This window comes from Centrocercus urophasianus, unplaced genomic scaffold (assembly GCF_019232065.1).
Source record: "Centrocercus urophasianus isolate 14NV4802_14NV808 unplaced genomic scaffold, USGS_Curo_1.0 seq_27, whole genome shotgun sequence".
NCBI lineage: Eukaryota > Metazoa > Chordata > Aves > Galliformes > Phasianidae > Centrocercus > Centrocercus urophasianus.
In genome coordinates this window covers 5,380,790-5,402,592 of record NW_024884833.1, presented here as the reverse complement: position 1 = coordinate 5,402,592, position 21,803 = coordinate 5,380,790, and the positions used below count along the sequence as shown (strand labels likewise).

At 36.1% G+C, this 21,803-nt stretch overlaps 1 protein-coding gene across 1 annotated transcript in view; it reads right to left on the bottom strand.

The window, feature by feature from the left end:
- Positions 1–21,803, bottom strand: part of CNTLN (centlein) — a 141,707-nt gene that overhangs the window by 66,588 nt on the left and 53,316 nt on the right. The window contains exons 11-12 of the mRNA XM_042826730.1: positions 8,736–8,785; positions 1,628–1,719 (exon numbers count right to left, since the gene is read on the bottom strand). Coding sequence (XP_042682664.1) covers positions 1,628–1,719; positions 8,736–8,785 — 142 coding nt within the window. The remainder of the gene's footprint in view (positions 1–1,627; positions 1,720–8,735; positions 8,786–21,803) is intronic.

The window sequence follows — 21,803 nt, the reverse complement described above, 5'->3', positions numbered from 1 at the left end:
GGATATGATTCAGATAAATGAGAAGTATCAATGTAGAGAGGGCAAAATCTGCTACCTAAACTATGTATGTATCTATGAATTTGATACTGAATTTATTTATAACTTCGATAGCAGACGTTCCAATACGCACACAGGTACAATGCTGTGTTCTTTGATAGAAATTCGTAGCATTCCCACAATGAATAGACTGTATCATGGTTACATAATCTTGCCAGGTGAAATGAGGAATATATTTTTTTCCAAATACTTCAACGGAATCAAGATTTATGATGAATTTCATAAATTTTCTTTTGCTCGCCACTGGTAAGCAATACTAGTACCTTTCTTCAACTATATTCCTAAACTGAGATTCTTCTATCATTATTCTTAGTTCTTTAAAGAAACCTTTTGCACTCACTAACACTTAAAGTCATGTATGACAAGTGGAAGAAAACAAACAATGAGTAGCTTCTATACTTATCCCTAAGGTACCACCATAATTCTGTATATCCATAGAGATAAAAATTATGTAGTACCTGGCAAATAAAATTATAGTTTTGAGATATAGATGATAACCAAGCATAAACTGTGTGACATTTCAGGTGGTAGCATTCAAATTATTTCAATTACTCACTCTACCTTAAGATAAATGAATGTGAGCACTTCCTATTCTGTGTGTTATTATTTTAACATGATGTTTGTCATTCAGTAATAACGAGATGACAGCCTTCATTGCCTGACCATATGGCAAGTGTTACAAGTATATGCAATCACATCATCTGCTGTAAATTACCATACTTCCTACAAGTTATTTCACAAATAAAAAATAAATAGACATACCCAAACTGACATTTGAAATTATAGATTTGTGCTTATTTGATTTAAGCATGCTTTTAAAGATTTATAAGTAATAAAACAAATATTGTTTTGCAAACTGAGAAACTAAAGGTATAATACTGTTTGAAGGATGTCTTTTCTTTGCAGCAAACAAGACATATGGTAAAATACAAGTGAGCCCTCTTAAGTGAACACCTGTTAACATACTAAACTACTTGTGTATATTATAAATGTCAATACAAACAGCAACTAGTTAAGAAAATCTTGTTAGCGTATGAAGTAGAACACGTAGAATGTTGAGCAGTAAAGACTAAATACACATACTTGCTAAGCAAAAGATTAAATTTATTTTTTGAAAAGTGATAAACCCACATATTTAAAAATATTTGCAGGTGCAATGTTGTTCTAAATTTTATATAAAATAAGAAAAGAATTGATCACTATTATTCATCAGTTTTATTCTGTAGCAAGAGATCTGTGGAGATTAACATCCAATATCATATAAAGTTAAATAATCAGCAAAAGAACTCAGGACATTTGAACTTAGAATGGGTAAATGCTAAACACGTGCAAGATTTAAATCATTTATTAGTTTTTAACATTTTAGCTCTAACAATTCTTTTAATTTACTATGCTTATCTCTCATGATATACACACAGTTAATTCAGTAGAATTAATTTTTGACATAATTTTGGAAATCCATATTTTTCAATTATAAAATGAAAATTGAGGCCTGAATGCATGGGTGCTAGCTTACATATATGACTCTTAAGTTAAAATCTAGATGTGTTTGGTGGGTTTGCTGTCTTACCTTCTGTAGCCTCTGATCTGAACTGGCTTCCACATTCTTCTTTGGAGTACTGTTCTTGATCCCATCATCTTCACTAAGCTTAAAAAGTAACCCTACCAGAAAAATAAATAAATAAATAAATAAATAAATATAAATATGTATAAATAAATACATCTCTATCAGAGAATAAATAATACACTGTGACACCTACGATAACACTAAAACAATACCTAGACATTGTAAGAAAATCCATTCTTCTGCAATTATTTATAACATGGTCTATTTCTTGACAAGCCTTTTGGTCAGTTTCTAAAGAGTGACCTCTTTTCAAAGTGCTCTGTCACATAATTATGAATCTTTGCAGCATCACAGTATTTTTTTTTTTTTTTTTTTAAGAGTACAACCTTTTCAAAGGTACAATAGATCTGCAGGTTAAAGACGCTGTACTTTCATTCCCATTTTTATTCTTTTATAGACTATTCCCTCTATGCCTTAAAAGCAGAATTCATTGCCTTTTTATCTACACAGTCGCTATGAGTTTTGTTCTCTAGGTCTTGTCCCCTGCTAGGAGGATCAGAGTGATTGGTGAACAAAGCAAACAGTAACAGAATTAGGATGGATGAAAACTTTAAACTCCTTTTTTGATAAGTGAAAGATCATGTACTTCACCAGATAAATCACACAAATCATTGGACTGTAATGCTGTGAATTCATAACAATTAGAAATTGATAGAAGTAATGAGAATAAAATTTACTCTATGCATCGCTCTCAGATATAGCTATGTACTAAAAATCCCACTAAAAGAATAATTTAAGAATTAATTATTCAACAGCATGGTAAGAAAAAGTTTGCTGGTACTTATATACAATAAATCAGAAGTAAAATATACTGCATTTAGATTTTGCTTAAAAGCTTACCATTCACAATTTTCTCACTACTTACAGAAAAAAAAAGCAATTATACATCTCAGAAGGAGTTTTTTTCTTAGAATATTAAAGATATTCAAGAACAACAAAAAAAATAAATAAATTCAACACTATAAAAAGAACACAATATTCACATTTCTTTTCTTCCCCCAAATTATTTTTAAGAATTAATCTTAAGGGATAAATATCTGTGTCATACAGTGAAAGTCTGCTTTAGAAGTATCATTTCAAACTACAAGCAGACACTGCAGGTCACTTAAAAACTTTTGATTTATAAACAAAGCAAGTGTAGAAGAAAACACTGTTACTCTCTGTAGATTCACAATCCTCTTGATATAAACAAGTGACTAACAAGTTTGTTAGAGTGAATTAGACCTTTCTTTTGTCTTTGGAACATGTCATGGCCAATTAATACTTCTGTATTCATGAAATAAATGGAGCACTATTCTAAAGATAATAAAAGCTGAAAAAGGTAAAACTACGCATCTGGGGAATATGTACCTTTACCTTGATATTAATATGTTAGTTCCCATGTTATTTCAGACTACAGTCCCCCAGCACAGTGGTACTGCATACATTTACAACATTCTCTAAGTAACACACAAAGATAATATGAACATGCTTTTCATCTTTTTCTAAATATTCACTCATTTGAATGTCTGTTGCAGCTTTTATATCAGCATTTACTGTAATTCACTGAAAAGAAAAATTATTTCCCACAGTCAAAGAAACTGATCAAAGCACACAAGGTGTTATGTTTATTATGTGGATATATTAAAATACAATTTACAAAACTATCTATAAATAAACATATGATATGCATGAGAATAAAGATGACTACTGCAGAACAGACAGAAAAATCTGCACATGTTCAGTTTTACCATGGAAGTCGAAAGCAAAATACATTAAAGAAAAGGCAAATGTCACTGTAGCATAACTCCTTCTATCAAGGAGAAAATAAATGGCCTACACAGCCTTCTTCTCTCCCTCCTCTCCTTCTAATTGATACATATTTGTTCACAGAAATTGGTTAGGGAGGCAATGAAACAGTATTAGCTATAACTGTGTGTCTATCTAAAACAGCAGACAGATTCATCACATCAATCTATTCAGCAACACATGGGATCTACCCACCATTCTCCTACATTAAAAATTCCAAGTTATCCTCAAGGAAGACTCGTAAGTCATAAAACCCACAATCTTCAGTCACTAAATTACGATGGCCTTATGTAAGTAAACATATCCCACTGAGAAAACACAGTTAACTGCCAGCTTTGGAACATAACACTTAGCTTCTAATTAATAGCCACAAAATCTGATTATCAGGTAGTTTGACACTGCTGACAAATGGTATCTGAACTGTGATACTACTCTCCCTACTAATATTTGTGTAAATCCTTTTTACAGAGAAAAAAAATGTCCATTAAAAAAAAATAATAAATAGTGGCATGTAAGTTGTTCCAGAAGTAATGCCACCTATTTATTTCCACGGAAATTACAATAGCAGAATAACACTATTTGATGAAACAAATTTATAGCTACAAAGCACCACTATTAGCTATGTATATTCACCAGCAATGAACAAGAGCCCGCATGCCATGCTCATAAAAATCTACATCAGTGGAGGTGATGTATTCTTTCACAGCTGCTATGAAGGCACTGTATCTAGGAAAATGTGCTCCACAGTCTTCAAACTGCTATGGGGCATGGCATTATGCTGCAACAAAAAGATGTTCTTTGGCCTGACTGTAACTTTAAGCCTCCAGCTTAGTCACTGTCAGGATGTTTGGTCAGAGATGATGTTTGTCTGGGTTCCAGGAAATCTAGAAGGACCATCACTTTCTTATCCATAAAGAAAGTGCACATCACTTTACCCACTAAGGACAGTGTCCCAAAATTCTTCTTCCATGAAGAATTCACTTGTCACCACTCCACAGACGGTCATTTTGGCTCCAGTCTGTAGTGGTGACACCACACCTCGTTGCTGATGATGTGATGTAGGGAACTGTCACCTTCTGACTCGTACTGGTTCAATAGCTCCTGGCAAACTTGCATGTAGTGTACTTTCCATTTCTATATGAGCATTCCTGGGATCCACCTGGTGCACACTTGGTGATATTCCAACATTTCCACCATCGTTTCCAACACAATGAAGCCAGTATTCAGCTCCAGACACAGTTTGCTTGTTGTAATGTACCTGTTCACATCAATGAGTTGATTGAGATTCATTTTTTTGTATGACTACCAGCACAGCTGTCCAGAACACGGCTGCCACCTCTGCTGAAAGACACCACTGTGTTCACATCCACTGTTTGGTCTCCATAAACATTCAGCAAGCATTGATGAATGTCACTGGACATCATATCTTCCTTATGGAGGAAACTAATAACATACCATTGCTTCACATGCACCTCAATGTCAGCTGTCATTCTGTCAGACTGCCCTTCTGCAGCCCCCCTACAGATAAAAGGTGCCATGGTGTAGAAAGCCATTGTTTTACTGATTGCAGTACTAATCTCCCATGTTCCCAATAATGTTTAAGTAGAAAAAAAGGTGGAAAGGAGCACTGAACACCAGAAGAGAAGGCCATTCACACTAATGAACTGGTGACATGACATATTCGGAGGGACTCCAAAATGCAAGAAGCCTTCAAACTGCCTCAGAAGAAACAGAGGAACTTGCCACTTACTTTAATGAGGTGCTTCACATTTTTATGAATAGGATTAGATGGACTCTTTTACCAGCTTTTGGAGAAAGAGACGTAAGTTTCTGACAACACACTGTTTACATTCAGGCAAATATAATTACATGAACAGTGAGATAAATGTTAATTTTTTTCATTCTGAACAATAATTCATGCTAGCAAAATGCCTTAGACAGTTGAGTTAGAACAGACAAAATTAAGAATGGTAAGAACAGTTTCCTTTTTACCTGACCTTCTTTACCTTCATCTCCTAGTTAGAGAAAAATGGGGAATAGTTTAAACTAAAAGACAGTAGATTTAGATCAAATGTTAGGAAGAAATTCTTTATTATTTTGAGAGTAGAGAGGCACTGGGACATACTGAACAGAGAAGCTGTGGATTCCCTATCTCCAGAGGTGTTCAAGGCCCCAGCAGCCTGACCTGTTACTTGGCAACCCAGTCCATAGTAGAGAGTTGGAACTATAAGTTCTTTAAGGTTCCTTCCAGTGAAGCCATTCTGTGATGATTCTATGGATCCATGAAAAATGGTACAGAATAGGAATAAGGATACCTAGCACTTCCTTCTCACAAACACAACCAGTATCTATTTAAGTCAGACAATAGTGCCTAATTTTTTTAATCCAGAGAAGCTCCATTGTTTTTCCAGAATCTATCCCTGGATCTTAAAATGTCTGGTGGGCACAGGTATCTACAACGGAGAAAACGAATTCCAACATATTTCATAAGCTGAGTAATTTATTGCCAGGTTTATCACAGAATGATAGAATGGCTTGGGTTGAAAAGGACCACAATGACCATCTAATTTCAACCCCCCTGCTATGTGCAGGATCACCAATCACAAGACCAGGCTGCCCAGAGCCACATCCAGCCTGACCTTGAATGCCTTCAGGGATGGGGCATCCACAACCTTCTGGGCAACCTGCTCCAGTGTGTCACCACCCTCTGTGTGAAAAACTTCCTCCTAATATCTAACCTAAATCTCCCCCATCTCAGTTTAAGACCATTCCTGCATGTCCTATCACTATAGGACCCGAGTAGGAAAAAAAAGTAGGACCCGAGGAAATGGCCAGAAGTTGTACCAGAGAAGGTTTAGTTTGAACATTAGGAGAAACTTTTTCTCTCAGTGAGTGGTCAGGCACTGGAATGGCTGCCCAGGGAGGTGGTGGAGTCGCTGTCCCTGGCAGTGTTCAAGAAGCGTCTGGATGAGGAACTACGTGATATGGTTTAGTAGCATGTGGTACTGGGAATGGGAGGGTGGTTGGACTAGATGATCTTGCAGGTCGTTTCCAACCTTGTGATTCTATGATTCTATGATTCTATCCACACTCGTAAACAGCTGTTTCTCCTCGTGTTTATAAGCTCCCTTCAAGTACTGGAAGGCCACAGTGAGGTCTCCCCCGAGCCTTCTCTTCTGCAAGCTAAACAATCCCTCAAGCTTTCTTCATAGGAAGAAACTATCCCTCCTCTGGACCCACTCCAAGAGCTCTACATCCTTCCTGTCCTGGGGGCCCCAGGCCTGGACACAGTCCTCCAGATGGGGCCTCACGAGAGCTGAGTAGAGGGGGACAATCACCATCCTTTCCCTGCTGGCCACCCCTTTGTTAATGCAGCTCAGAACACAGTTGGCCTTCTGGGTTTCATTTCAGAAATGAAAATGTACTTGGCTAGGAAGTTAAAAACTGTATTCAGATCACATCAAATTTTGTCTCTCAGTAAATGCCAGATAACAGATCAAAGGTTTTACTTTTATTTGGGAAAGGACTTAAATACTATTTTAGGGCAAAGGGTGCACATACCTTTGTAACTCATGAGCCAGAATTACTCAAAAGCTCTCAATTACATCCATAGATAGCCATCAATCCTCAGTCTTTTTTAATATATTCTTCCAGAAAATATCAGCCAACTCATGAAAGTGTCTGCAGCACTGAAACATCCTAGCATTTGCAAGTGGCTATATAAGAAAACTACTTTTCACAGACTGAATAGTACTTTTTTATACCTCAAATGGTAAAAGCTTGAAAATGGCTGGAATCAGTTCAGCCGTACATGCTAAAAAAAGTATTGCCTAATGCATATTGTCAGACTTGATTTTCTAACTTGGAAAAAAAAAACAAAAAACCACCAACCCTGTTCATCTAAATAATACCTGTCACAACACATGCTGGAAGACCTATCTAAAATTTTTGTAAAGTGATTCACTAGGAACTGAACAGTTTTTCTCAGTTCTAATTCTAAAACAACGATTGTACCAGTAACCAAACCAGAACTGCGTACCCACTAGTCCATTTATAAAAAGAATATATTTTCATTTAAAATATTAATGAAAAATAGGGGAAAAAAAAGACTAGCTGTTACAGTATCAAACATGTAAAGAGCTGCCAGTGTCACAGATCTGATTGTTTTACTGAAAACACACGGTTAGCGCTCAGCAGGCTCTTGACTTTTTTTCACTGCTGGTTGCCTTTCCACTTCTCTCTATGCAAAGAATGACTACATTGGCAAAAATAAAGAAGTGCTTTTAAAAGTTGGTATTTTAAACCTTCGCTAGTTTTCTTCAGCTTTGTATGTGACTGTGACAGTAAAACATAAGAAGTAACACAAAAGGAAACAATGATGTTCCAACTTCAGCAGATGGAGATTTCCATTACTTTTTTGTAAATCATAAAGCAAACTAAAGGAAAAAAAAACATTCAGTTTTTCACTCAAGTGGTCAACGTTACCACATGAAATGAAACAGACTAACTGCAGAAAAATGAGATACAGAATGATAAGGCTTTGTTGCCAAAACATGGTTCTTTAGCAGAATACTTCTACTGCTCTTGCAGAATATCGCACACAAGGACTTCCCCACAGATTTCGCAACCAGATGGACTGTGGATTACTTCAAGAACAGCAAATAACTTACAGAATCAGAGTGATAGAGGAAATGATAATATATTACCTATCTTCACAGAACCATCAACTATTGTACAGACTGCAAAGATATAAAAGAAGTATCCATGATGAACTCTTACAAGAGATCCAACATTTTGATTTCCTTTTGAATCCACAAGCTTTGAGAGATAGCTATTATAAAAAGAAGTCTGAATGAGCATGAAATTTCTGTATCACTGTACTTCAGAACATCAATAGCAGTTCATATTCTGGAGAAAACCACAAACGCATAAGCATGTTTTAGATATTATACACATACAAATATGAACATACTTTAAACAGAAAATATAAATTTCTTATGTAGATTTTACACATCAAAATTTCAACTTTTTTGACAATAAAAATTGTCCTTGATTTCACAGACATGCAGAGAACTTCAGGAGAAACAGCTTTGAAACAAAATTTGTGGCCTTATGCTTACAAAATATATATTCAAGAATAAATTACCATTTGGAGACAAAATAACTTTAAAACCAGTATTTCTCTTAGGGTGTGTACACACTTAAAACACAATACCTTCTCTCTTGTTTTAAACATAGTTGAACTGCTGTATTGTAAACTTACCCACAGACTGGTGTACTTTCATCTGATCTAATTCCTCTTCAAGACTCAGTCTTCAAAAGAGTAAATTAAAAAAAAAACACAAAAAAGAAAGTAAGAACCATAAATCAACCATAAGCGTTTGCTGTTAATCAAAATTAATCATATTAATATACTGTCAGGAATAAGTTGTCAGTCCTCAGAAATTCATGTAATAATTTATTAAGAGCAGATTCCAAATATAAAGAGTTACTGGTACAAGAGCTGATTAAAACTTACAGAAATAAATTTATAAAATTCAGATAAATTTTTGGTGGTAACATACACCAAGTTTCAGCTAGTCCTTTTTAGGTAATGAAACGATAACAACGATAAAGTTATAATGCTAAAGTTTCAAAGTAAAATTGAGAAATGCTAAATTAATTATATTACTTCCTGTTGGCTCATTTATACACGCGTTTTCTGATACAATCTCTAATTTTACAGTTACAGGCTATTTCAACAATAACATTCCGCCCATTTTAGGTCAGGATACAACACCACATACAATGAGAGAGAGCAGTCATTTAAGATGCAGATTTAAAAAATAACCTCATTCAGTACATATAACATTCTTCCAGTTTTGCTCTGAAGGCTGGACTGCCAATCCCCTAGCAGCCTATTCTGGTGAACTAACAATAGCAGCAACTAAATGCTTCACAAGAGATTTATTTTCTTTTCAAAACCCTCTGAGGTGAGACAACAGAAAATCAGGACAAAATATCTGCTAACTTAAGGAAAGGGTTATGCACAGTTCTTTGAAGCACTCTGTATGTTTAGCACTTCTCTCAGCTGCAGATCTAAATATTGCAATTCATACCCCATAGTCTCACGTGGAGACTATGAAAAACTTTTCACAAAGAAAACAAGAAACATATGAAAAGCTAAGGTAACTTGCTTTGCACACAACTCCAGCTACTTTCAGGACCACCCAGCTTCATGGACTGACTTTCTTTGCTCTTCTTTCATTTTCCATGCCTCAGTCATCATTAACTTCTATTACACATATTACAATGGCCTTTACCACTATCTGTTCCTCATATCATGCCCATTTCCTGTACCAAATGGCAAGCTGCTCACTTGAAAAAAAACCACAAACATTTGCTAATTGTGTGTTTAAATACTATATTCAAAATTATATGAATGCAAGGGAGTGAATTAGGATTATCTTAGAATCCTCACTGCCTGTAGCTCTACCTTCCAAGCACGTTAGTTTTCATCTTCAAAAACACATCTGAATGAACACATTTATACACATATGAACAGACATATCCATGCATCCCTTCTACATGCTAGTCAAGTGGCAAGTACAAGATTTTTATAAAGAATTAATAAACACAAAAAATTCCAAAGCGATGGAAGATGTGGAAGCAAAAAAAATAATAAGTAAAAAGTAAAGGAGTAGGTTTCTTCTGTCACTTGCAAATTTGTCTGTGAAATACACTTCAACTGAAGGCAGGCTCTACCTAGACTGGAAATACTTCAGCTAGGGTAGACAAGAAGTTACAATGTGTCATACAGGATCCAAGTCAACTGAAGTCTTGAATAAATTTTAGAAATGCCCAAGCGAATCACACCAGTGCTGGATCCATTCTGTACCAAACCTTTATGTACAGAAGACACAAAAGCAGATGTTACTTCAAGAAAGTGCACAAGCCTGTTTCTGCAGTCCTGTTTTTTCACCCTCAAAGTGGCATCTAAACACCTCCCTTTCCACTCCTGTAATTTATTCCCTGTTGCTAGAAGGATCTTTCCTCCAATCCTACAGAAATGGGATTTATTTAAAACCTTTCATGTGGAGCCTTGAAGAAGATCTGCCAAAGGCATTTTGAAAATATAGGTTAGATTCTACCCACATGGTTACTGGAATAGTCTGCAATTCCAGCAGGTCAATGAAGCAGAATTTCCCTTCACAGAAGCCACACTGAGTACTTCCAAAAAAACCTGAGTTTACCTGTTTCCGTTGTTCATTGATATCTCTCCCTCTCCTTCTTCCTTTGCCCCTTTTTTTTGTTTTGTAAAGACAATACTACCATATTCTAATGTATGGAAGCAGCCAGTCTTACTGGTCTGGAGCTCCCTCTGGAGCTCTTTTTGCAGATGGGAGTTAACAGTGGCAACCTGCCAGTCCACTATCACAGTAGCTGCTTATGAGGTTACAGTTCAGTAATTTCATACTTGAGCTTGGGTGTGAAGATATTAACATCAAAATACTAGCAACTGTTTTACTTGCTTGGCTTTATTATTGCCGTGCAGTTACTTCAAAAAAATCTAACACATCTGATCTATCTGCTGTGAGGAACACAGCAATGGTTGACATCTTCAGCAGGGAAGACTGCAAAGATTCACTGAGCTGTTCTTTAATAGCCTTGTAATCTCAGTGTATCCTTTTACAGTTACCATTAAGCAAATCTACAAGCTTCCTAATTGGCTTATTTTTCACATCATTTAAGGAAAATTATACTAGCACAGCTTAAGCATCCTTTAAAAATTATTCTTCAGTTAGCTTCTTCAGCTTTCTCATCTTCCCGACTGCATTTGAACAGCCACTGTTTATTGGCCTTCCTGCTCTCACCAAAGCAAGCTTAAGCTTCAAATGCTGGCTTTTTATCTTAAAGGTCAAATATTCTTAAGACTGCTATTTTTTTGAATTTTATTTTACGTTTTAAGTTGCAGTACACATTCTTGTTGGGCTTTTAATTCAGTATTTTTCTCACTGCCCATGAGAATAAGATGGCAGCAGGCAACATGCTCCAGATTGGCCAGGCCCTTAAGACAGTCTCCCATCGCCTTGCTGCCAAACAGCTGAGATCTGGTGGTGAAAAGTACATGAAGGGGCTGGAAAACTGCCAGGCTCAAAGGGTGATGATCCTTGCTGTGAAGTCTAACCGAGAGACAGCAATTAAAGACAACACTCTCACGAATCCACACCAGAGCTCCTAAATATTTTTATCAACAACTGAAATACAGGTAAGGGTGCCACTTGGCAAGTACACAGACAGTATAAAACTGAAGGCAGCAACTGATACAATGGAGGACTGGTCTGCTGCTCAGGAAGATGGCAATAGGCAGAGAAAACAGGCTGACGACACTCACAAAAGCCAAAGTCCTGTCAGAACAACTCTATGCATCAGGGCAGCCTAGAAGACAACTAGCTGTAAAGCAGCTTTGCAGAAAAAGTGGGGTCCTCCAGCACAATGAACTGAACGTAAGTTGAGTAGTCTTTGTGACATCTTCCTAGTACATCTTACTTATTACCATAGGACTTCTATCCAAAAACATTACACAGTGCTGCCATTTTCTTGTAAAGTTGCACAGTACCACACCTAAAAAATCCTTTTTATACCCTATCACTCTCTAACCATGTACTCCTACTCTCCCACTGCTGCAAAGCTAGTGTCTGGGCAACGCTTTATTCCAGAGATCACCTTTGTTCCTCCAGGTCTCAAAGTTATGATGTCAGAATTTCAATCTGATGTGAAGTAGTCTAGGCCCAAATCTTATTTTTTTGGAATCTAGCAATGGCACAGAAGTATCTGTATATAATTTCTCCATTACGTTGCTTTTTTTTTCAGTGGTGAGTGGAGACAGGACAAGGGGAAACGGCTGGAAACTGCAGCATAGGAAGTTCTGCACAAATGTGCGCAAGAACTTCTTGACAGTGAGGTGACGGAGCACTGGAACAGGCTGCCCAGGGAGGTGGTGGAGTCTCCTTCTCTGGAGATGTTCAAGAGCTGCCTGGATGCCTACCTGTGCGACCTGCTGTAGGGAACCTGCTTTGGCAGGGGGGTTGGACTCGATGATCTCTGGAGGTCCCTTCCAACCCCTACAATTCTGTGACTCTGTGATTCTGTGATTCTGTGTATGCCAGTCAACTAGTGGTACTGACAACATTTTAGAAGAGATTTCCTTTTCTTTTGTTTACCATTACCAGCACCAGCATCCTTCTTTCACAAAAGAGTCCATTTACTACAGAAATATTCATGGTCCAAATGGACATGGGGGCAAAAAATAGATTGCAGATCTCATTACTTACGGGCCCCTCTAACAGAATATATTCCTTCTTGGAAACAGGATGTTCTCTTTTACCGAACTTAAGTTCTTCACAGCAGCACATAACAGAAAATGCCTTCTGTGCCAGTAGCCAAACATGTTTTGCTAAAACTAACTGGATAAACTGTCTCCTAGAGGTGCAGGAAAACTGCTGCTCACTTACAAACTTACTTTTTTGAAAATCTAGGTAAATTTATGTAAGTATAGTTCCACCTTTTGAACTATCTCTCATTCTATCTCATCACTAATAGTTAATGAATTGGTTTGTTGGCTTGATTTTTCTCATCTCTGAACTGTTACAATCGTTTGTTCATAAAATTTTTAGGTCTGTAATGTGGAAACTATTCCAATCCAGGGCAACAAAGTTGACAAACTTATAATTAAGTCATCTGAGAACATATTCTACACTGCTTTTCACTCAATCTTTTCTTTCTTAAAAGTAAACATGACATGGCAACCTTCAAGCCTTTTTTCCTACAAAACTTTTAAGGCAAATACAGTACTAACACAGAAAATTAAATAATAATCTGTCTGGACTCATACTGCACACATTTTACAAAAGCAGAATATGAAAGAGAAAGACAAAAATAATTGTTTTTTTAACATGACTATATCAATATTGCCATAAGTGCTTCTATATTTCAAGGCAAAAAAAAAACAGAGCAACAAATGCAATGTGAAGAACCAGATACAGAAACCCGTAGCCGTTCCTTGCTGTCCTTGCTGTTTGTTCCCAGCTGAGGAGTAGAGTATGCTCTTATACACTTGAATGTGACATGCTATTCTAGCTAGAACTTGTTAAAAAAAAAAAAAAAAATCTATACTGCATAATAACCAATACCTAGTTCAGTCGCCTACAATCCACAGCAGAAGTACCACAGCCTCTCTATTTCGTCAAAAGAGAGAAGAAAAAAGGGGAAAGATATAATCTGGTCTTCTTGAAGAGTGCAATTTATTTCAGAGATGGTCTGATTTTTGCTTTCCCATAGAACAAGTAAATATGATCAGAAGCATCAAAGAAGCATCTAAGTAAGAAACTTCCTGAGAAACAAGAGGAGGTTGGAGGAAGTTAAGGTAACTAAGTCATATAACACTGCTGAAGTATAATGTAATGCTAGAAGAAATGACTCAACCTGGAAAAACACTAGGAAGGTGTTGCTTTCCAGCCTCCCATTTACACCTTCACTTCATTTGAACAAGATACTTTTAGTTCCTGTCTAACAAAATTTACAGCTGGGATTTGAAAACAAGTACATTTTCTTAAAACTGTACTTATCAAGACAAAACAGATCTTCATTCATGCTTTGGCTGATTCAGTGCTCCATCACACAGATGCCAACCTAACACGCATGAACTGACACACGTTTACCAAACATTGCCTTCCTCTTCAAAATTTCTTTCAAACAGGTAAGCATTCATGCACACATTTCCCCAAAAGTGGGACTGCTTTTAACTGACCACATCTAGCACAACCTCCTAAATGAACCACAGACATCTCTTAGGAAGTAGGTTATGTAGTTGAAGAGAACTGTGATCCAATGCATGAATTCCTGTGATACAAGTGTTAAAGAGGGCTTAATCTGTTTAAAGGATCAGAAATAATCTCGAATAAGTGATGTATGGTAACACAGAGTACTAACCTACTAGAATCTGAGAATCAGAACAGCAGCAGAGAGTGAATAACATCTTCCAATCCTGGTTCAGAAGACAAAGCTAATAATTTGCTGCAATTATTTTGAGCATATACTCACTCACTTACTACAATTTTTTTCATGGTCAGTTTCAATTACCACATACAATAATGGAAAGAAGAGATGCTTTAGGTTTTGATACTAACTGAAAAGGGATTTTTTTTGGTGCATCGAAAAACCTGTGATTGATTTAGCTACTGTTGAGGAAAGACATCATGTTTATGTTATCTGAAAAGTTCCAAGACATAAGCTAAAGCTAAGAGACGGAATCTCTGAAGATATTTCTACAGAGCAAAGGTAATTTCTCTGTACAGTGTTTCCTCCTGATTTTAGTCCTGAGGCACAGATATTGAAATGAAGTCTTTGCATATTATTAGTACATGTCTCCTACGTCTTTTGATAGCAGAAATTCTAGGAGTTAGAAGTAGGTAATTTTGAAGATTATGTATATTTAAGATGTCTTATATTAATCCCCACAGAACTGCTCTTCTAGCAATTTTTTTTAGGATTGATCAACATTTTTCTAGTTTTGCAATTATATCTTACTACAAGCTAAACATTAAAAAAAAAAAGAAGCATATTTTGAAATTTTTGGATGGTATCAAATTATTTTTTTACTTGAAACCAGTATCTAAAAAAAAATTCAACTCTGTGAATTAGGTTTATTACCTTTCTTGTTTCAGATTATAATACTTGGTGGCATAAATACTATAGTGTATGTCCCAAAATGTTCTATGATTTTATAAAAAAAATAAAAAAATAAAAAAAATTAAAGAAAAAAAAGAAAAGGTCAATAGAAAAATCTGACTCAGAAAGAAATGATTAAGATTCTAAATCAAATACATACAGCAATGGAAAACGATAGCCTGTGATAACTATAATAGGAAAACAAAAAGCTTTTATTTTTATTTTATTTTACTTTTGTTCTGTTGACTCGAAGATGAACCCTTGAACTACACTTCAAGAAAGAATGATGGGATTTGAATACAGTGGAAATATGTAGGTCAAGAAGAAAAACAAACAAACTCGAGTGTTAGTATAAATTCATGATATATTCAGAGCTTAGGACCCTTTATGTTGACAAAGTCGAAGGCTACTATTCCATTTCAAAGCCTCTGTCACACATGCTATCTTTCCATCCTATTATCTAGTTTAGCTTTAAAAAGAGTAGTTCCAAGGATATAATTTCAAACAATAGGGAGATAAAACCTTTGTGCAACTGTTCATCAAATACTGTGAAGCTCTCTGACAAGCTATGCAATGTTTTATATTGATACAAACTGAAACCTTATAGGGCATTCAAACTCCAGAATTCCATAACTAAGCACTTCAGCAATAAATTGATTGATAAAAACTAAAAATAGAAATAAAAGCAAACTAAATTTTGATGCATTTTAAAAGCAACAAAGAATGGGTAAGAATTGTCTCTGAAATTTTGCATAAAACATCTCCAGTTATATGAAAAACCTTAGGCAAAGAAGATTCACTATGAGGAATATCTATCAGCAATCTGGGGGAAAAGAAAATACGCAACGACTCAATTACACTTTATAAAGATTCATCACACTCCAAGTCTAAATTCCTATCTGCAATAATAATGATATCATAGCCATTACTAAAAGCTTACAGAGCTGAAACCCTACTCGTCACTTTGCTTGTATCTGTAGTCAGTATTTAAATACATTCACTTAAATCAGTTTGGATTGCTCTTTATACGCTTATTTATGAAAAGGTTTAAGAATTTTTCAAAAGATAGCAAACAATTATTTTTCTGATAGCAAAGGGAGACTCTTATCATAAATAGTTTCTGGAATAGAGACTAGCTTAGTTCATAAATGTTTCTGGAATACTACTGAAACTGTAACTGAAAAATTTACTGTGGAAACTTAAAAGCAAATCCCTACCAACTTTGCTGATAATTAACATTATATAGCTATTAGTGGATTATAAAACTGTAATTTCTAATTTTAAGAACAAATGCATTATTTTAATACAAAGCCATTATTATGTAAACTGAAAGAAGCCTATTCAGCTCCCAGACAGGGATTTTGTTTCTAGCTCAATTCTTAAAGATGGACAAAAAAAAACAGACTAGCTTTGCAATGTGCTTGTAAGAGTAATAAAATCTGTGGAACAAACAAACAAACAAACAAAAAAATTATCAGAATTTATGACTCCTTTCAGAAAAATAAGTTGCTCTTATTTATACTCACTCGTGCTTTCCAGCAGCTTCCCAAGTTCAAATGATACCACATTAGATGGAAGAAAAGTGACTTAAGGCCATACAAAGCCTAGAATATGCAGTACTGATTTTTATCCTTAAGCAGAACTGGAATCATCTCATGGACTTCAGCCTCCTGCTCAGTGATAAATATTTTCTCATCTGATTTCAAAACAAGTAAAAATCTCAAAGCAAGCTTCCACAATACAAGCTACTCCAAAATACTTCTTAGATTTCCTGGTTGACAAGAAACAGTTGAGATGCTGAAAGGTGTTCCAAACTATATGATCAGGGTACAACTTTGAATTTCTTCCTAGCTAAGAAGTCTACAAGAAGTACTTGAATTAGCAGGAATCAGCACCTGAACACAGCAAGAATCTGCTGGCTCTTCTGAGAACTCTGCCAGTATTTTCTAACATAGCAGAATGAAGCCGCCAGTCTTTGTTTATACTCCGTGAGATAATATTGATGCATTTGTAACATCCTGAGAACAACCTCAACGTGTTTTGTTTATTATTAATAACTTGATGAAAGTCATTCTCCTTCATATCATACAAAAGGCACCAAGAGGAGCAGGAAGCAGTATCCTGTTCTAGATACTGATTCTTTATTTATGTCTTCCAATTATGATCGTGCCACAGCCACACTTGGTAATACTAAAACAAGGATCAGTAAGAAACTGAGGGAGTTCAAATCTATCTAGCTAGTAGTTTATGTTGGTGTTCCATGCATTTCTAAAGGTACTGACCTTGACCTGGAATTATAGCATAATCTCTTCCCATGCTGTACAACATTCAGAATTCTATTTTATTTTGGTATAATCCTTTTGGTTATTCCTTCTTTATAAAGTTATTTTAATAATATTCAAATACATACCTATTTGGAATTTAGAAAGAGGAAGCATAATAAAAAGTATTCTAGAGAAGCAGTTTCACCAAAGGAATTACTTCTGATTTCTTTCAGATTATACCTATGCATCAGCAAGAAATTGTCTAAAACAGTTGCTTACTTAATCAAGTTACTGGAATAGGCGAAATACTCATACCATCTGCATATAAGCAAGGCTTTTGCAAAGTATACCTTCTTGCTAGAACAAAATTTCCTGGTACTCATCATTTTTAATCGTCAGCGGTTCTAAAGATACCATCAGGAGCCCTCACACAGCTCCAGATTGAATGCACACAAAACACACGCGCACTTGTGACTCGCGGCATTAAAGGAAATTTAGAAAGACAGACTGAACTACAGCACAGACTTTCTGCCTACACTTAGCAGTTTATGTAGCTCCTTCCTTTGAGAGTTGCTGACCCTAGGCTAGCCCACTGCCAGAGTTAGTCCTCTATCAAACCACTGCCTCAAGAGGAATGCACACCGCGTAAGCTGGCCACCGTTCATCAGCAGCTTTCAGCATTCACAGGCAAGGCCAGAAGGAGACTCCTGCACTCCTCTGCATACAGATAAAAGGAATTAAAAGAGCAGGCTCAGGTTGGCTAAAATAAACATCCAAATAAACAAAAAGACTTCTTTCTGTTCATCCCAGGGAATTTTATCTGGAAAATAAAACCAAGCAGAGAATCTCATTTCTAATAGAGAAAAACATGCAAGAAGGTATAACCCACTGAGGAAACAGACTCTTTCTCCAAGATTACAAGTTGTAAAACTGCAGTGGGATGACTCTTCAGAGAAATAAGCAGAAACCAAGCAACAATCTCCTAATGCACACCATTGCTGGTGTGGACAGAAATTAGGGATTTGTCCAGGAGCTGCTGCAGTTAGAAAAGCCTTCCTCACAGTTCAAAAGGTAGCCATTGCCTTTTCAGATGCTCTCCTCCAGAGAAATGGAAGTATGTTAAAGATAGAAAGGCCAAATTAAGAAGAAAATCAAACAAAAAAAAAAAGACTACTAAGCAAATTTTGAAAACTTGTTGAACTTGTTACCATGGTCCTTTAATGGAGACATTTTTAGAGATACTGAGTCAATATATGGTTTGGATTTTTTTCTAGTTGTTTGCTTGTTTGTTTGTTTGTTTTCTTTTTTGTTTTGTTACAGAAAGCTTACATCAAATCCTCAAAAGTAAAATGGGACAGTAGAAAAAGCTCTCTTGCTATTTTCCTCCCCCACAAAAAAGAGAGGAGCTTAAGACAGCAGCTCAACATGGAGTGGTCTTCTAAGTAAGTAAAATTAAATTGTTATTTCTGTCCATGAGTATTCAGAGTGGCAAAAATTTCACCCTGTACAATCTGAGTAAAATTCACATGCACCAACAGAGTTTTCTACTGAGCCCATATAGAAAACGCAGGAAAAGGCTCTGGTAAACTGAAGTGAGGAATTTGGTATGCAATACTGCAATTTTTTTAATAATTATTTTCATTTTTCATTGTGTAGAGTCTTGAGAATGAAACCAGGCAGAAACATTGTGTAATCTTACTCTGACATCTGAGTAGGGCTGAAATTCTTCACTTTGCTCCTACAGGATTATGATTCAAGAACATTTGCCTGCAGTGAGGGTACAATATGCTCTTTTCATGGGGCTGTATATTTATGTGTCAACTGACAGCCTTGGGAGGTGAGAGTAAACCTTGGAGCAGGTGTTTGATCTAGACTGTGTGAGAGAACAAAAACCATTACATATGTCTAGGGATAATGCTGCCAAAAGAAAATAAAGCAAAAAATACTAGCATCACTTACATTTTGTGAACATTCAAACCATACAAATGATTTACTGGAATTTTTCACAGGAAGAAAATTGTAAACTTAAGCTTGTAAGAGACTACAAAGAAACGTGCAGTTTTAATTAACCAACAAAATGAAGTATTTTACTATACCTTGTCTGTGAGCTTAGTTTACACACTCACTCCCCAGTATATGTCTTTATCATTCTTGTTTCTCAATTCAGCCACACATAGAATGGATGAAAAGTGCAGGAAGTGGCTTCTGTTGGTGCTAAGTAAAAGTCTGTCTGATTTACAACCCCCACTCAGGTGCGAGAAAAAAGCAACTCCCCTACACCAATCCAGAATCTGTGCAGATAACAAAAAAGTGAAGAATAGCACCGTTGTTAAGAATGGGTTTTGAGATTTATTTCAAATTAACACTCACTCAGAAGCCAAAGACCTGCTAGTGGCTAGCGACTAAAATAGTTTCAACATGCAACATAACCTTCAGCTTACAAAAGGATGGTAGAAACTAATATCTAATATTTATCTTCTCTCTAGCTGTCTTTTGTTTGATTTACTGTACTATGAAGTTTAAATGACATAAAGTTGGTTAAAAAAAAAACAAATTAATGTAAATTATACTCATTATTTCAATTTAGGATTTTTCATTCCCATAAAATGCCACCAGAACTGCCTCACAAACAATGTTTACTGGCATTTAGCTAAGAAAGGACTTGACTTGAAAGATCATTACACCGGGTTACCACTGTAAGGACTCCACTGCATGAATACTGAGACAGTGCTACTGTCACATCCATGCTTTTAACTTCATATAAACTCAGAAGTCTCTACAAACTTACAGGTTGCTTTTGATAAGAGTAGCATGCTTTCAATAAAATTGCAAATCAATTTGTTAAATTATTTCTTACAGTGAAATATTTGAACTTCAGGGAAACTCTGAAGCCTCTGCAGCCACTTTCATGTGACTGTGTTTGAAAAAAGCAAACTGCAGCACTTCTTACAACATTGATTACATACAATTCATTACAAATTCAGATCCCCCAAAAACAGCAAAACAAGTTTAACTAGTATGTGTACATATATTCTGCCTCATTCAGCGTGAGAGAGGCAACTAGTTCATTATAGAGATCATACCATGCCAGAAAGAACATTCATTTAGCTCAACATTTGAGTTTCTGGAATTCCAGAACTGTTTTAAGAAAAGGGATGAGAATCAGAAAGGTTGATTCGTAATTTCCACAAAAGGAAAGCAGAAAAATTTTCATTGTCTGCTGAATTCAGCTGTATGTTGCATGAAAGCATAATCCTTCTAGGTTCACAAGGTTCTTATCATGAATAGTCAGTACAATATAATGAGATGCTTTTAGTACTTCTTTTTTTTTCATACTTTCTATTTTTATATATTCATCAATCATCAGTGACTCAAAGAGCAACAGCATGAAGTTCAGCAAAGGAAAACACTGGACACAGGCACAAGCTGGGAGGCAAGTGGCTGGAGAGGAGCTCATCAGAAAGGACCTCGAGCTGCTGATAATGGCAAGCTGAGCATAAGCAAACTGCATTATGAGGTGCCTTAAACAAACCACAGTCAGCCAGTCTTTTGTATTTGATTGTGTAGTCTACGACCTTAAATACAGTAAGAAGTTAACAGGAGATCTGAGTCATTACATTTAAATATTTTATAATTAGAATCTTCCTATGTTTCAGCAATCCTAAAACTCAAGGAAAAAAATAATTTACAGATTCAACATATGTCAGAGAGGCTACACTCTGTGGGCGACACTTTCCAACATTGACATAGCACAAATGAACTTTGTTCTCCAATTAATTCTGGTGCATGACCCTGCTACCAGTGAAACAAAGAAAAAATTACTGTAGCATTTGGATGATGCACACAACAATGGAAATTTGAAAGCCAGAACACTCTGATGACCAGGCATTTACTGCTTGGCTAAAGAGACTGTCAAGACTATCAAAACTGCATTTTTTTCAAAAGGTTTGCTATGGAAAAAATTAAAGAACTAGGAAATTTTTATAAGGGCGTGTAGCAACAGTATGAGGGTAGACTTAGACTGGACAGTGGGAAAAAATTCTTTACTGTGAGGGTAGTGAGACTGGAACAGGTTGTCCAGTGAAGTTGTGAGTGCCCCCTTCCTGGAGGTGCTTAAGGCCAGGCTGGATGGGGCTTTGAGCAAACTGGTCTAGTAGGGGTTGGAACTAGATGATCTTAAAAGTCTCTTCCAACCCAAACCATCCTATGATTCCATGATTCTATACTCTAGCTTTATGTTTCTTGTCACCATTGTTCCAGAATAGTACCTTTTCCTTTCCTCCACCAACCTCTAACAGCTAAAGAGGACATGAGAAATAATAAGCTGTAGCTCATCCCAAGTTAGATTCTTGCCAACT